The sequence below is a fragment of the Penicillium psychrofluorescens genome (assembly GCF_964197705.1).
Source record: "Penicillium psychrofluorescens genome assembly, chromosome: 2".
In the NCBI taxonomy this organism is placed as follows: domain Eukaryota; kingdom Fungi; phylum Ascomycota; class Eurotiomycetes; order Eurotiales; family Aspergillaceae; genus Penicillium; species Penicillium psychrofluorescens.
The window spans coordinates 2,516,594-2,532,390 of NC_133440.1; the positions used below are offsets into that span (position 1 = coordinate 2,516,594).

At 48.7% G+C, this 15,797-nt stretch overlaps 4 protein-coding genes and 1 non-coding gene across 5 annotated transcripts; 2 read left to right on the plus strand and 3 right to left on the minus strand.

Moving 5' to 3' along the window:
* Positions 1 to 712: 712 nt before the first annotated feature.
* On the plus strand, positions 713 to 1,540 carry PFLUO_LOCUS3147 (uncharacterized protein; the record flags this gene model as incomplete). Its single annotated transcript, XM_073780363.1, has 1 exon — positions 713 to 1,540. The coding sequence occupies one exon, from the start codon at positions 713 to 715 to the stop codon at positions 1,538 to 1,540; it is 828 nt and encodes a 275-aa protein (XP_073637225.1).
* A 2,975-nt stretch (positions 1,541 to 4,515) lies between these two features.
* On the minus strand, positions 4,516 to 7,870 carry PFLUO_LOCUS3148 (P-type ATPase; the record flags this gene model as incomplete). The annotated part of the gene is made up of 3 exons (XM_073780364.1): positions 4,516 to 5,181; positions 5,236 to 7,566; positions 7,622 to 7,870. The coding sequence occupies 3 exons, from the start codon at positions 7,868 to 7,870 to the stop codon at positions 4,516 to 4,518; spliced, it is 3,246 nt and encodes a 1,081-aa protein (XP_073637226.1).
* Positions 7,871 to 10,306: 2,436 nt separating this feature from the next.
* Positions 10,307 to 11,377, plus strand: PFLUO_LOCUS3149 (uncharacterized protein; the record flags this gene model as incomplete). Its single annotated transcript, XM_073780365.1, has 3 exons — positions 10,307 to 10,314; positions 10,432 to 10,649; positions 10,710 to 11,377. The coding sequence occupies 3 exons, from the start codon at positions 10,307 to 10,309 to the stop codon at positions 11,375 to 11,377; spliced, it is 894 nt and encodes a 297-aa protein (XP_073637227.1).
* Positions 11,378 to 13,816: 2,439 nt separating this feature from the next.
* Positions 13,817 to 13,921, minus strand: PFLUO_LOCUS3150. The gene has a single exon. It is a non-coding gene; the product is annotated as a tRNA-Cys (tRNA).
* A 343-nt stretch (positions 13,922 to 14,264) lies between these two features.
* Positions 14,265 to 15,797, minus strand: PFLUO_LOCUS3151 (uncharacterized protein; the record flags this gene model as incomplete). Its single annotated transcript, XM_073780366.1, has 1 exon — positions 14,265 to 15,797. The coding sequence occupies one exon, from the start codon at positions 15,795 to 15,797 to the stop codon at positions 14,265 to 14,267; it is 1,533 nt and encodes a 510-aa protein (XP_073637228.1).

The following is a 15,797-nucleotide window of genomic DNA, read 5'->3' on the forward strand; positions in this document are numbered from 1 at the left end:
TTATCTAGTGAAGGAAGGAGTAAGGTGATGAGAATAGAAGCAAATTGGTTTGTTTTTTAATGTTAGTATGCTGGTACAGGGTGCGTATTGGGGTCTAGAAAATATACCGGCGAATCCGATGGCATTATCCGGCATCTTCGGATCCTCTTAGCTCGCACATTGGATCCCATTTCCACTCAGCTCAATTAGAGTATCAAGCAACTCTGAGAGTTGGTTGGCCTGACTGGCGCTAAGTCTCGGGGATTCCGCTATAGTTACGCGTAACAATCTCAGATCCTACAAGGTCAATAGTTACACGTCTCGCAAATCAGAATTCCAGAGATGAGATCACGAAGCTTGACACATACGGTAACTACATAATATAACGTAATATTCGGCAGATATTACTGTGGAGTCCGTCCTTGTCACGCTTGGTACGGTCAGCTGCAAAAACACATGTGGGGATGGGATGCGGCCTAATCTGGAAGTGTGGCTTGTCTACTAGACCGATCTCAGATTAGGTATCGTCGATCACTTCTAGATACACGAACTACTATTTGTATTTCACGCTATAGCTCTATGTATCCCAAGGGCCTATGGACCTCTCCAGGGGCTGATAAATTCATTACGTATCAGGCCCGCAGCTGCGTATAAAATGGCCTACAGTTCCCATCAAAGTACAGAGCGGTTCATTCTCTCTTTTTCCCTACCAACTCCATCCCAAATTAACATCATGAAGTTCGCCGCTGCCATCCTTCCGCTCATTACTGTGGCCTCTGCCGCGCCGTGCATTCATGGCACCTCGCTCATGCCTCGCGCCCCCGATGGCACTGTCGAGGTCAATGATTTCAACTACACCAATACCGGGGGCCCTCTGAACTGGTATGGTCTGGATAAGTCCGAGAACAGTGCTTGTTCCAAGGGTTCCCGCCAGTCGCCCATCGACATTGTCACCGAGTCCTCCGGCTACGCCAAGTCAGGCTCTATAAAGTTTAGCGTTCCCAACGCGGACAACGTCAAGTTCGAAAACTTGGGCTCCGGCCTCGAGGTTGTCCTGACCAATGGCACCCTGGTCACTCCGCACGATTCTTACAAGCTGGCCCAATTCCACTTCCATACCCCTAGCGAGCACAGAATAAATGAAGAGTACTTCCCGATGGAGGCTCACTTTGTGTTCGAGAACACGGCCGGTGATGTTGCCGTTGTTGGCTTCCTCTTTGAGCTCTCTCAATTCGGCTACTCGTTCCCTCTGTTCGACTCTGTCTTTTCGCACATCGACGATATTGCGGCTCCTGGCACCTACACCCGCACCGACAAGCTGAGCTTCGCCGGTCTAATCAACCACTTCGACGCCCACGGTGTCTACTACTACTCTGGCTCCCTCACCACTCCTCCTTGCACTGAGGGTGTTGCATGGTACATCTCGACTGAGCCGCTCCCTCTCAACGTCCAGAGCTACAACGCTGTCAAGAAGGTGCTCAAGTTCAACGCTCGCTATACCCAGAATGCTCTTGGCCAGTCTAACCTGCTTGAGGTTGCTGCTCACGATCTGAACAACTAAATGCTGTTCCAGAAGTCGATGTACAGTACGATGTGGTCTTTCGGGGGTTCTTCTATGTACTAGAGAGAGCCTCTGGCTGCTTATCCTTCTTTTTCAACTGCATTTGATCTCTGATGGAGTTTTATATACACAATTGGATCCGATGAATGGGTCCGCTGCAGCAATTTTCAGGTCTGAAACCTCTGCTTTGTGTACTACGACACGGTAAATACAATACGAGTTGAGACTCGTGCAGCTCCTCACCCATGGAGCGTGATATTTTTGCGTAATAAAACAGCGATTCCGCAGAACAATACCAGAAATGGGGATTTCGACGTACCATTGCCTTCGTTCGGGCTGAAGTGGAGCCAAATGACAGTGGGACTCGGGAGGACACAGGTGCTAGCACGGTTCTAGTACACTAGTGCAAGATCTGCTTGAGCCGGGATCTCGTCCTGCCACGGAAGGAAATTTTTTCAGATCTGGTCTCTGGCGGTGTTTCGTCTGCTGTCGTTTAATTGACCCAGCACCACTATTTCCGCCCAACTGAATCGCTCTTAAGCCCAAAGCGGAGCGGCTTGGCACGATGTATCTTTGTTGTGATGAGCCGATTTGGCCGCGGCGGCAGAACCACGGGGGCCCTCGGTTGTAGCTCAGCCCCCGAGACCCGCGTTTTCACCCTTGACTTACTCTTCAGAAATGCCGTCTCTTGGCAGTAATTTCGGATCCTTAGCTCGCTTTTTTCAGCTACACAATTCTGTATGCTGTTTCCGAGTCTCCAGTCTGCGGATGTCGATCAATTCTGGAGAGGCTCTGGGATGCCGGAAGTATCGTCTGCGAATATAAGGCCATTGTCTATCTCGACCATACAAGCACTCAGACGTAGCCTAAAAGATAAACATAGTCTAGCGTTGAGACCAGGAATAAAAACTTTATCAAGTCCGTGATCGGATTTGTTAGTCTCATGATTGATTGGGAAATATAAATTTCTCTACCTCGGCTGAGTGTAATCGTCATCGGCCACAGAGACCCTAATAAATATCCGAACGTATATAATCTAGACAGATCGATGAAGGACAATAGAAACCTGTATTCGGCGGTTGCAAGAAGGTGCCAACCGTGGGGCGATGATTCCAACAAGATCCGTGGGGTAGTTCATCGCCAAGCCGCGACCGTGCATATCCCTGCGCAAACCTTTCTTCCATCTCCTTACCCACCTCACTATGTCGTCGGGAATCGATTGCCAGACACTCGAATCAAGCCCACGCTTTCTTCTGCGCCAGCCGCGCGCACTACAATGGTTCGAAAGCGGCCGATTAATAAAGCGCCAGGAGGGCGAACGGCAAGCTGGTGTGTATCGCTCTTCGGTCGCATCGCGACGCAAAAGGCTAACCCTCCACAGGCCGATTTGAGCTGTTCCTTGATCTACTCTACGTTGCAATCCTCTCTAATTTTGCCGATACCCTCTCTGAGAATATTACTGGTGCCCAGCTCGTCAAGTACATCCTCATTCTCGCGCCGTCATGGCATGTATGGAGCGACTTGCGGGAATTGATGAACTCGTTCTATCGGGATGACCTTTTAGAACGTCTACTCATCCTGTGGGTCATGGCCACGCTGGTTGTGTACGGCAACAACGCACCACTAGTGGATGAGGAGATTGGCGCGATGCGCTCGACTGTTGCGGCATACATGGCGGCCCGCCTAAGCTGCAATCTTGCCCATCTATATTATAGCTTCGGAGACTTTCGCCATCGACCCCAGCAGCGCCTCTGGGCTGGCTGCTCGATGGTCTGTCTCTGCATTTACATTCCGTTGTATTTTGAGTCTGTCTCAATTCGCGGAAAAATCGCTGCAGCCGCAGTAGCAGTTTCACTCGAGGAAATCACCTGGGTCTTCTGCTTCTCCCCTGCAGGGAAAAAGCTGCTTCATGTTAAATACTCTACTGCAGTCGACATACCCCACGAAGTCGATCGATTCGCCGCCTTTTACATTATTGCGCTCGGCGAATTTCTTTACTTGATTATCGTTGGGTCGCCAGCTGCAGTTGGGTTGAACACTGGCCTTATCCATTCCATCTGGACTTTGATCATTGCATTCTGCTTGAATTGGCTGTATCTCCATGCTGATTGCGCCACGGATGGCGTACATCCTCTACGGCATTCTATATATACAGCCTTCTCCTGGGCTCTGTTTCATCTACCCCTGATTGCCTGTCTGCTGGCAGGTGGTCATGTTGCTGCTGCTACAGCTACCAGTGAGGAATTTGAAGACCCCCAACGGTGGCTTCTCTGCGGAGGATTGGGGGCTGGCATGGTCTTCCTATACATTCTGGCCTTGCTACATGGCGCTAACGAGGAATGTGGAGATTTGATTCTCAACAAGGTAAGCTACCCCGTTATTATTTTATGGGAAAATCCCCTAAGGCATCGTCAACCATCCAGCAAGTTCGCCTCATTTTTCGGCCCATTACTGCCATTATCATCATTCTTCTGCCACTGGCCCATCATCTCGATGCCACCGAGATTCTCTCTATTATCATGGCTCTTTTTGTGATCTGCGTCATCTGGGAGACGATAACCTCTCTGAAACGAGGTGCTTGCTTCTGGGAAAAATGGGAAGACACGGAATACCCGGAACGAGTGAAAAGTGAAGATCGTGAGCCAAAGCGTGACGAGGATCTATCGGCTGCTTGATCTATATGCTTGGACAGCTCTATGACTCTTATTTCCACTCATGCAGGCTTGGGAGATCCAGGCTTTGTTTCCATTTCATGCATGAAATAATTGACAACATCTAGAAGGACGATTTCAGACTACATTCTACATTGGCAAACACGACTTATACGCATCTCGGTCATTCCTGCAGATTGGATTGGAAAATCAGTGAATGACACTGTTAATAATCTGTACAACGAAGAGTTTATGACAACAATAACGCAAAGAAACAATCTATTCAAATCTATTCCGTTCTAAATCTCTCTTCCTCCCCGTCGCTTAGACCATCGATTTCTCAACCTTCATATCATCAGTTGCCTGGGTCTCCGATCGGCTCATGGTGGTATATCGACTAAAATCCTTGAGACCACGGTTCTCACCAGTACCCTGCACTCCATCACCATTCTTCGCCTTGCTCTCTTGGCGACGGAACCAAATCCGCTTGCACCACTTCCAACTCTCAACACCAAGGAAAAAGAGAACGGTTTCGACGAAAACGATGCCCCATTCCCATGATATCCCGGTGTGTTTGAACACGTCTCTGTTAATCACAGGAATATACAGAATGGGGAATGTAAGTACGAATCCCGACATGATTCCCCAGAAAAGAAAGCGGTTTCCCCAAACGTCATACATCCACTGCGTGAAATACTTCTTCGAGTCGGGCTGCATCTGGAAGAAGCTTCGGCGAAGATTCATCATCTCCCAGGCGAGGAATAGGGCGAACCAGGTCATGCAGGTGAATGTCGTTGCACGCGCGCGAAAAACGGTGTCACACTGGAAGTCGTTGAAGATGTCTTCATAGTTGGAGTTGCAGCCCTGGGCTAAGTTTCCATCACCCCATCCATACAAGACGAGTGAGAAGGCACTTAAGCAGAGAGCTGCCATCCACACACCGTATACCAAGGTGTCGATGATTACTTCCCAGGTGAAGATTCCTTGTTTCTGCAGAGAAGTCAGTACAGTGGCCAAAGAAGAAGAGACGAGAATGAAACCTACACTTTGTGGTGGCCTGTCCATGACCTCCGGCGCTGCTTCTTCCATGCCAAGGCCCATATCGGGAAGTCCCGAGGTGACCATGATGATCCAAATGATTTCCACTGGAGCGATGGGAAACACGGATTGATTGCTCTCATCCTTGAACGCGAGGCCAACAAGCAAAGTCAACCCCAAGGCCACGTTCTCTGCCAGAAGATGCAGGACGAATTTCTGAATATTGTCAAAGATTCGGCGGCCTTCAGAGATACCCTGTATCATACTGGCAAAGTTGTCATCTGTAAGCACCAATTCCGAAGCATCTTTCGCCACATCCGAGCCATTTTCGCCCATTGCAATACCGACATCAGCTCTCTTGAGCGACGGCGAATCGTTCACACCGTCACCCGTCATGGCCACATATTTACCCCGCCGATGCAAGGCTTCGATCATGCGAACCTTGGTGTTTGGTGCACAGCGAGCAATCACTAATGGCAAGGTTGGCAGACGGTCAATCTCATCTTCAGTCAGCTTGTCGAACTCGCCAGCCGTCATCACCATCGCGTCAGCAACGTCTTTGGCGAGCATATCCATGTTTGAAGGGATGATTCCGACCTGTGCGGCAATTGCCCGTGCTGTACCCGGGTGGTCCCCCGTCACCATGTGCACCGAGATGCCGGCCTTATAGCATTGGGCAATTGCGCCCGCGGTTTCGGGTCGAGGAGGATCATACAGACCGATCAGTCCGTAGAAGACGAGGTCTTTCTCCACCTCTTCTCTTGGAAGTGGATCCTGCCCTTCTTTGCTCCCAGGGCTGGGATTATGCTCTCGGCCAGCTAATGCAAGAACTCGAAGTCCTTCCTTGGCAAGCGCTTCCATATTTTCAAGGATTGTATCTCTGGTTTCATCGTTCAAAGGAGCTGGGGCGGCATCTGCTTTCCATGTGACGGCCGAGCACGCATCGAGAACTCGTTCCACAGCACCCTTTGTGAAGACCATCTCGGATCCTTCTTCATGGTTGGAAAAGATGACAGACATCTTCTTCACGCTGGAATCAAAAGGATACTCGGCCTTTTGCTTCCAGATGGGGTTGTCGCCTTGGGTCAAGCCGCCAAGTCCCCAGTTGAAGCGGTGTGCGAATACTTGGATTGCAATATCTGTGGGCTCGCCCCGAGCGTGCCATTGGTCGTCGGAAGATTTGTGTAGATGAGCAAGATTTGCCATCGCAGCAACATTGAGAAACGACTTGAGAACCTCATTGTCTTTTAATAATTCTTCTGGCTGCGCAATGTTGGCCTTAGTCTCGGAAGCAAGCTGGATGGGCATCTCTGCCATCAAACTCAATTCACCTTCCTCCGGACTGAGCGGATTGTTGGACGATCCAACGGAATATGTCCCCACAGAGGGAATCCATGCCCGCTTGGCAACCATCCGGCCTTGAGTCAGAGTTCCGGTCTTGTCGGAGCAGACATTTGTAACTGCGCCCAGAGCCTCGAGGGAATCCAGCTTACGTACAATAACGTGCTTCTTCACCATCTGCCTAGTTCCTGCCGCCATGGTGATCGTCAAGACAACCACCAAACAAGCGGGGATCATAGCCAGACCCGTGGCAACGGCATATAGGATGACCTCTCGATCACTCCGCCAATCATTCGCGGCTTCGACAATAACCGCAAAGATCACCGCAACTGCAAAAAGTAGAAGCGCCAGCTTCGATAACTTGCGTTGCAAAGGCGTGCCGACGTTGATGCCCAGGAACCGTCCAATGGCGTCAGTGGTTGTCAGAGTCCACGCCTGGATGTACCAACGCTTTTTAGTTTCGCCCTGAGGACCACGCTTGACTGGCCGGCGCTTGGAATCGCCTCCGCGCAAAGCCGCAGCGATGGCGCCGATCTCCGTCGTCATTCCGGTGCCTACCACCACACCGCGACTGCGTCCGCGGGTAACGGTTGATGAACTGTAGGCGATGTTGAGTCTGTCGCCGGGGCCGGTATCCGGGTCGAATTGTGAGTCCGCATCTTTCTGGACGGGCAGGGATTCGCCTGTTAGGAGTGCTTCGTCGGTTTCGAAATTGAATGCCTCCACCAGTCTGAGATCAGCCGGCACAGTGTCTCCGACTTTTAGCTCGACCATGTCGCCAGGAACAATCTCGGTGGCTGGGACAGTGGAGGTTGTACCGTCGCGGGTTACCACGCCCGTTGGGGAACTGAGAGATCGTAGAGAGTCCATAGTCTTCTCTGCTGCGAGGTCCTGGTATACCCCAACCACGACATTCAGAGCAATCACCGCCGCAATGAATCCACCCTCAATCCAGCTTTGGATACCGAAGGAGACGGCCATCGCGATAATCAGAACCTAGTGAGAATAAAGTTAGTGGTAGACTTTGCCATTCAATTCGTTGTGTACTTACTAAGATCATTGCATTGGCAATCTGTCGAATGAAAATCTTGGCAAAGGAGACCCCTTCGTCTCCCTCTAGCATGTTTTCGCCATACTGATCGAGGCGTTGTTTAGCCTCGCTGGACGTGAGGCCATCCTCGCAGTTTGTGCCCAGCTGATTGAGCACATCGTGGAAGGTAAGAGCATGGGCTGGCTGAGAGAGGTTGATTGTGTTGTTTGAACCCTGTGATCTAGCTGCTTGAGCTTGCTCCTCTGACATTGCAAATGAGAGCGTCTATTCAAGGGTGTGTGTACTGCTATGAAGCAACTTAGGGTGGTTTCATGCAAAATGTATGCTCAAGAGAATGTGAGTCTATGAAACTTGTCTTCTGTGATTTAGTACACCTGTATTCTGTTTCCCTTTATTTCCTTTGCCACCCGGGGAACATGCTACGATATAAATACCCCCGAGAATACCCCCCGATGGCAAAAATCGACTTTGATGCAACCGGATTCAGCCTTGGCACCTAGAATGCCGAGGAATCTCAGGATCTCTACCGCAGAATCCCCAGAGTCTTCCTCCAATCGGACTCCATAACGAATTACAAAAGGTGGTTGATGACGTATACGAGAGTTCTCGGCGGTGTCTCGGCCGGACCATAGAGTGGAGTAGCGGAATCGCCAAGCCCTTATCGCGGAGGCTCTTGGCGGAGAACAAATCCATTCCGCTGTTTTTCCATCGCTTTTCTCCGCGGATCCACTATTCCTCTTGGGGAGCGATCTTGGCACGTGGTTTCCTGTCCAGGGAATGAGTCTGGTCTATTCAGACCGGCTGTGCTGGACTGCTCTGATATGTTTCCCTTCATCCTTTCAATAATCTCGGGTGGCGAAAAGTCGTGGACTTGGAGAGGAACAATGGTCCTTCTTGCGGGGACTAACTTCAAGTAGTACTGGCTGGATGGTTTTCTTTGATAGCATAATACGATAAGGGGAGTGCTGCCAGGCTATTCAATCAACAATCAACTCGGTGAATAGGCAGCCGATCTTGATTGCTTTTCTCTTCTCTCACTTGCTCACTCCTACACGACATTTCTTCATCCTTCGTCCTCCCCTTTGATATTAGGTACTGCATCTCGTGCTCCTCTACTCATGGCGGACAACCGACTTTCAAATGGAGAGATGATTTGGATTGTGGTCAGCGCTGTCATCATCTTCGGCTTGATCATCTTGGTTCCACTGTAAGCGATCCCACGGTGACGTGGACCGCGTCTTGGCTTCTGTCTCGCCTGCCAAGGCAACTCTCACGAAACCTCTCAAATGCTGACTGCCGAGATCAGGTTGCTTATCTCGTCTCGCCGGCGGCATCCCGCTCTTATCCGTGAGGCCCTTATTCGTGAGGCCGCTCAGGGCCGTGCCAGTCTTTCGGTGCGGCAGCTCGGCGTGATCGGATGGCTGCGAGGAATGGATGTTTCTACACTTGATGAAGAACACGCTAAAGATGTCTGGTATGTATATCAGGTCTCGCATTGTTTCTGATCTTCCCTCCTGTGTCCTGTATCCGATCTTGTCATTCGTGATCTACCATGGAATGTTTATGCTGACCCGGATGAGTTCCATCTGCCTTTCCGCTCTATTGTCTTCGCCATATCTCGCCCGTCCCGACCCCGCGCTCATGCAACCTGACAGTCGCAACTCTTCGCCAACCCGGTCTCACAAATCTGCTTCTTCCCGCCATAGTGCGGTGCATCCCGGCAGCCCTCGAGGCGACAGCGAGATTCTCGTCCTGGACAAATGCAAACATGCCTTCCACTTCGCCTGTATTAACTCGTGGTTTAACTATCGATGCTACAAATGCCCGCTTTGCCAGACTTCATATGCACCTCCCGAGCTTGTTTAAAGCCGGTGTTGTATTTGCCATTGCGCAGTACTCGATTTGATGCGATATGACTCGCTTCTCTGATTTATGAAGATACGAATAAGACTAATGTGACCATGCTGGTACTGAATTAAAAAAATTGTACTTTGCGTAGCCTGGTAAGGATTGGTGTTTGTAGTGTAAGGAGGAACGGCCACTTGATCCTTGCCGTAAGTGAAGTTGTTTTTTGGTTTGTCGCGTCTCATCTACTTCCATTCCATCCTCGAAAAGGCTATACAGGAAAGAAGGAAACTTGATAAGATGGCCCGAAACTAAGAACAGCTGCCGAAGAAGATATAACTTATGGAGCCAAACCCTTGCCTTATCATTGTTTTCTCTCTTGTAAATAGTGCCATATCTTAATCCCTTCGTAACCTCGTCTTAAATCCTTGTCCTCATGCTCCTCGGGGCATCATCTAAAATTCCTTAAAATTTTGCCCTTGCCCCCATTTTGCCGCGGCAGATGGCCTGCTTGACTACAGGAAGTGCCGGGAGTGCTATTTAGACTAGACTATAATTGGTAGATCCGCGGAATAGAACGGTTACTTCTCATAGTCAAAGGGAATCGCGGGGAGATAATCGGCATAGATCATTGTGCCCCGCTATTTGGGGGGAAGACCAGGATAAGATGCCGAACATTTCTCTCCCTTTTCTTACACCTCCAGATTACGCATGTCTCGTTCAATTCCAACTGAACACGATCATATTGGACTCCAAATCCACAACTTTACCGCGATTAAATCATGGTTTTGAAACTATCTTTCGCCTGCTGGGACTATGATCGCATGAAGGCAATAGAAGATGGCCGGGTTCGCGCAGAGGGGATGGAAATTCAGTTCCTAAACCTTCGTGTGGAAGAAACGTGAGCATCTACTTTGAGCATGGGCTATTCTCCCCTTGTTTCATAATTTCCCTAACCGCAATAGTTTTTTCCGGCAATTGCGCTTCAAGGAGTTTGATATATCCGAACTATCTCTTTCATCTTACATGTTGACCCTCAATCAACCAAACCCGCCCTTTATCGCCCTGCCAGTTTTTCCTTCACGCTTTTTTCGGCATCAATCGATGTATATCAACACCAAGGCCGGTATCTCCAAGCCTGAGGATTTGGCTGGGAAAAAGATTGGAATACCCGAGTACCAAAGTATGCACCTACAACATGCTTTTGATGGAGTGATAGTGAACTAATACGGCGTTAAAATAGTGACCGCTGCAGTGTGGCAACGAGGAATTCTCGAAGATGAATATGGCGTCATTCCAAGCCAGGTTCAATTCTATGTGGGTGCAATCGAGAAAGTAGAAAGCGACGTGCAGAGGATCAGCAAAGTTCCGCATTCCCTACCAGAGGGCGTGACAGTAACTGCCATTCAAAAGGGCCAAAATCTCTCTGAAATGCTTGCCAACGGGGAAATTGATGCTATTTTCAGTGCTAGCCAGCCCTTCTCCCTGGAAACATCCGAGAATGTAGCCCGTCTGTTCCCCAATTTCAAACAAGTGGAGGCGGAATACTACGAAAAGACCAAGATCTTTCCCATCATGCACGTTATCGCTCTCAAGCGAGATCTTTATCAGGCACATCCGTGGATTGCAAAGAGCTTGACTAAGGCATTCGCGCAAAGTCTCGATATAGCCTATGAAGCCCTAGAAGAGCGCTCGGCACTCCGTTATATACTGCCCTGGCTCGAGGATCACGTCATTGAGGCCAAAAGGCTAATGGGCGGAAACTCCAGATGGTGGCAGGACGGGTTCGCAGAGAACAAACATGTTATCTCCAAGTTTTTGGACTATCATTACAGGCAGGGGTTGTCACAAAGACCTTTTGAGGCGGAGGAGATCTTTGCTCCGAATACTTTGGAATCGTTTGTGATGTAATCTGGGTCCTTTAGAAAAGACTCCTGGAAGCTCCGCACGAGGGGAATACCATAAAGTTTGTCAAAGACCTAACAAACATCAAACAAGACAAATATTAAGAAACAGCATGTATGATTGATCGCCGAAGATCACCAGTCCGTGCAATGCCAAGAAGAAGTATGAATTTAACACTAACACAACTCACCGCGCCCAGTCGTCTGCTTCAGACAAGAATACAAAGACAGATAGGTGAATCGGACAATATCGAGAACCGTGGCTAGGAAGGTGAAGGGCTGCCAACTTGCTCCATTACATCCTCGGAAAGGTATTTCTTTTCCTAGGAGCAAACGGACTCGATAGAAAGAGATATGCAGATTCCGATGGCTATGGTGTAGACGTGTCGCGATCAGGACCGTTTCAGTAATAATGATGTTATGGATCAGATCGATTCGGGTGTATACCCCAATTACCCACAACAGGTCAAGACCTCACAAGAAGTGCCGCACTTAACTTGACAGGACTGCAACCAAGCGCCTTTATGCCTGGCCCCCGTCGCCACTGCAGTGTTAGTTTTCTGGCCTAATTCTGGCTGTACGGTAGCCGAATGGATCCCATAGCTATGAAAGCAGTCGCCCATGGTCTTCGCTATATCCACAAAGTCCGAAATTGACTTATCTGACATCGAGACGTGAACAGATGCCAATGCCTTCTCTTGGTTCAGTCGCCAAACATGCAGTTCGTGAACTGATAAAACACCCGGAATTGTTTCGAGGTCATGTTTGACGTCGTCGAGGTTTATTCCGCTTGGGACACTTTCCAATAGGATCTTGCCTGACTTTTTCACTGTAGGGGCGATCGGTTAAATTTGAACAGTCGACGAAGGAAGAAGAGACAAACCTAATGGGAAGGATGTTGCGAGGATGACAATGGCGATGGTCATGCTAACTGCAGGGTCCGCGTAGTAGCGGTGAGGATATTTCGTGAGCCATATAATTAGTGCTGAGATTATGACAGCAACATTGTTGGCGGCGTCACCCAGAACGTGAATCAGAACACCTAGCATGCCGAGATCATACCCCTTTTTGGAGGGTTGGATGTTGTTATGTCGATGGTTTGTGTGCAAAGAAACAAGCTATGTCCATGTTTTAGTATAGTCCCATGGATATTAAGGGGATGTTCTCACTTCTGTTGTCTCACTATCTGAGCTACCGGTAGTCCCACTAACTCCGGAGCCTTCTTTTTTGGCATGGTCATGGTCTGTGAACCCGACGGCGTATTAGTGAAGAACAGATGTGGGAAAAGGTGAGGCTACTAACCATGAAGAAATGAAGCACTTATAATATTGAGAGTGAGTCCAACACAGCCAATGATAAGAACAAGCTTCGGCTGCTTAACGACTATCGTTGTGTCAGCAAGATATAAGGAACGCATTTTAGGCTGTGCATACTTTGCAAGGAGATGAATCGTTCTAGAGATTGCAAAAAGATACTAACACCCAACGCAAGAAGGAAAACGCCGTTGAAAAATGCACCGAGGAGCCGAGATCGCTGCCAGCCGAAGGATAAGTCTGATGGTGAGTTCTTTTTCGCGGATATCTGCCTTCCGTTATAATGAATTCAAAATGGGGAGGGCAACTAGTTGCTAACCTTTACGGAGGCGAAGGCCACCATAAACCCAACTAGATCATTCAGCTGGGAATAATTAGCAAAACAAATTGAATATGGTGAGACAATAGCAGCCTTCCTCACATAGTGAAATGCATCTGCAACGAGGGCAAGAGATCTCGTGTAGAATCCAACAGAGATCTCCGCGATGAAGAAACACAGCGAAATGCATATGACAAGCTGTAGCCGCTGTGCCTGGCTGAGGTGTAGGTGTAACACCATACTGGAGCGAAAGTCGACAATATTTGCAGAGATCCTAGAAATTAAGAAAATGAGAGTTGCATAGAGAGGAGTGCAAAGTAGAAGAATGAGGTAGGTAGAAGATCGCTTAGGCTGCACCTTTCAGCTCGTCACATTTAAGGTTTCGGTTCTCGGGCGCGACAGGTGGCGTGGACAAATCCAGCGTTTTATTACACTATAATTGGTAAAAGCAGTCATCCCTTGCTTACCACTACTCGAATGAATATTAAACCTACTGTCTATCAATTTTTATCCGTTGCAAACAGAGCTTGAGTGAAGGCCTTGACCATTCTTTCCATCACGACGCAAAATCTATATCGCTTGTGAATTTTGGCAGCGTTTGTCTTTGTAGCAGCCGTAAGAAGTTGATTATGTGCTTGGTGTGTTCTCCTCGGGAAGTTTAGAAGCAGTCAGTGTACGGCTCAAGTCGTACTGAATTGGCTTCACTCTAGATAAAATTGGACATTTGTCCTGGTCGATCGGGGTAGATTATTATTCGTGCAGCATAGAATGATGTATTTTCACTACTAGGCGTATGGGTAAGGAAAAAAAAAAAAGGACCGAGCGTGATTTGAACACGCGACCTTCGGATGTTTGCGCAAATCCTCTCCTTTCAGAGAAGGAACTGCAATCCACCGTTCTACCCCTAAACTACCGGTCCAATCTTCTGAATGAGCAGTATTGCTAATGGGTTAATAAGAACTGGATTTTGACATACCTAGTACTTAGCATGCACTTATAACAACCTTAGAGCCAGTTTTATACGATGGCCTTTTCATTTCTTACTGTATGCTTGGTTTGCCACTTAAGAGGGGCGAACCTAGGCTATGAAATATCAACTGTATACGACCTGAGGTGCGCAGGGGAAAGTGTATTATGTTCTATGTCTGTAAAGGTTTGCATGGAATGGGTGCACAAGCGAAGCAGTGCTATGAAAACGACATAAAGGAAATTGGGTTAGCCCTTAGAGATAGATAATATATAACGAGAATGCACTGATACCTTCACCTTCGAAACCACCGCACAAAACAGCCGACAGCAATAGTCGTAGAAAGAATTCCCACCGCGCCAGTCAAGAAAAGAGGAGTTTTGTAACTCAGACAACTGTCGCCGCTTTCCAATCTGGACTGTTGACCATATTCTTCTTCCTCTTCGTACTCGACCTGCTTATCCACTCCGAGCTCAGAGTAATACTTCTGTAGCTCATCGATTTTCCGACGCACAAAATCCTCTCGGTTCTTATGCATCTCAATGCTAGTGGTAAAGTGGTGGACTCTCTCATCCACTGATTGATCCGATCCCCAACAGAAACCATCTAGCATGTCCCAATATATCAGATCGACTGAGGCAACCTTCCGGCAGGCTAGGGTGAACCAAGCTGTTTTATTATGAATTGATTGTCGCATGCGGTAGGAAAGTCGGTTGTCGCTCGGGCTTGTGTCTCTTTCTTCCTCCTTCTGCTGTAAGACTTGTAGGAAGAGCTCCGCCTTAGGGAGGTATGCGTCGAAGAAAGCATCTGGGCCTTGATAACTTATGATAGTATGTGGCCGTTGTAGGAGTAACCACCAAGGAATACTACCTGCAAACTGTGCAGGGGCGGCATAGCAAAATTCCCAGTCAATAACACCGACAAGTCGGAGTGAGTCGTCAACGAGGACATTACCCGGGCACAGGTCGTCGCAGAATAGCTTAAAAGGCCCATAGTTGTCGTCTCGATCAATAAAGTTTAGTGCAATAGCCTTCATTAGATGACGACAGGTATATTTTTGCCGGTAGTCGTTTGAATCATATATGCTATTTCGTTGCTGCTCTAGATGAAGCGATTGCTGGTCAAGGAGCGAGGTGATATAATCGATAGAGCTATGATAGACGCGGGAGGGGAAGATAGACTCTTTCATTCCGCATGTCCGCATTAGTTCATTGAATTCAATAGTCAACGGCCTCCCATCGATGTAGGGTTTGTTCGATGACTCGGACTCGGGCTGGCCAAGACTGCCAATCCGATCAAAATCAAGGCCCCAAAGCTCTAGCAGAATCTCTGCCATTTGTCCGTATAAAGTTCGTAAGGTCTGCTCGTCGGCATCCGGATTTATAATTTTGTCTTTTGGATCTGTGCCCTCCTTGCGTAGCACCTCTGATATCGGCTTCCCGTCAATCCAAGTCATGATAATAAATGGCCCTAGGCCCGTAGGGTTCTCATGTCCTGCACCATGGGCGATCACATGTGGCACTGGAATCGAAGTGTTTTTTTCAACATATTGCATGACGATGGCCTCGCGGTAGACCTTTTCGTCCAAAACCATAGACTTCCCTGGCAAGGGGAATCGAATCAGCCAGTCGTCGCCTCCGTCATCCCAGTGGAGACGCCAACTGAAATTGAATGAGCCGCAGTGCATAGAACGTAGCAAGCAGTCATCTCGATTATTTCGGTAGCGACTCGCTAGCTGGCAGATGCCTTCGGCGGAGGTGGAGCCTAGTCTGATCCAGTCGCGTCTCTGTGCATCGAATTCGTCGAGGCTGATATCATCGAAATCCAT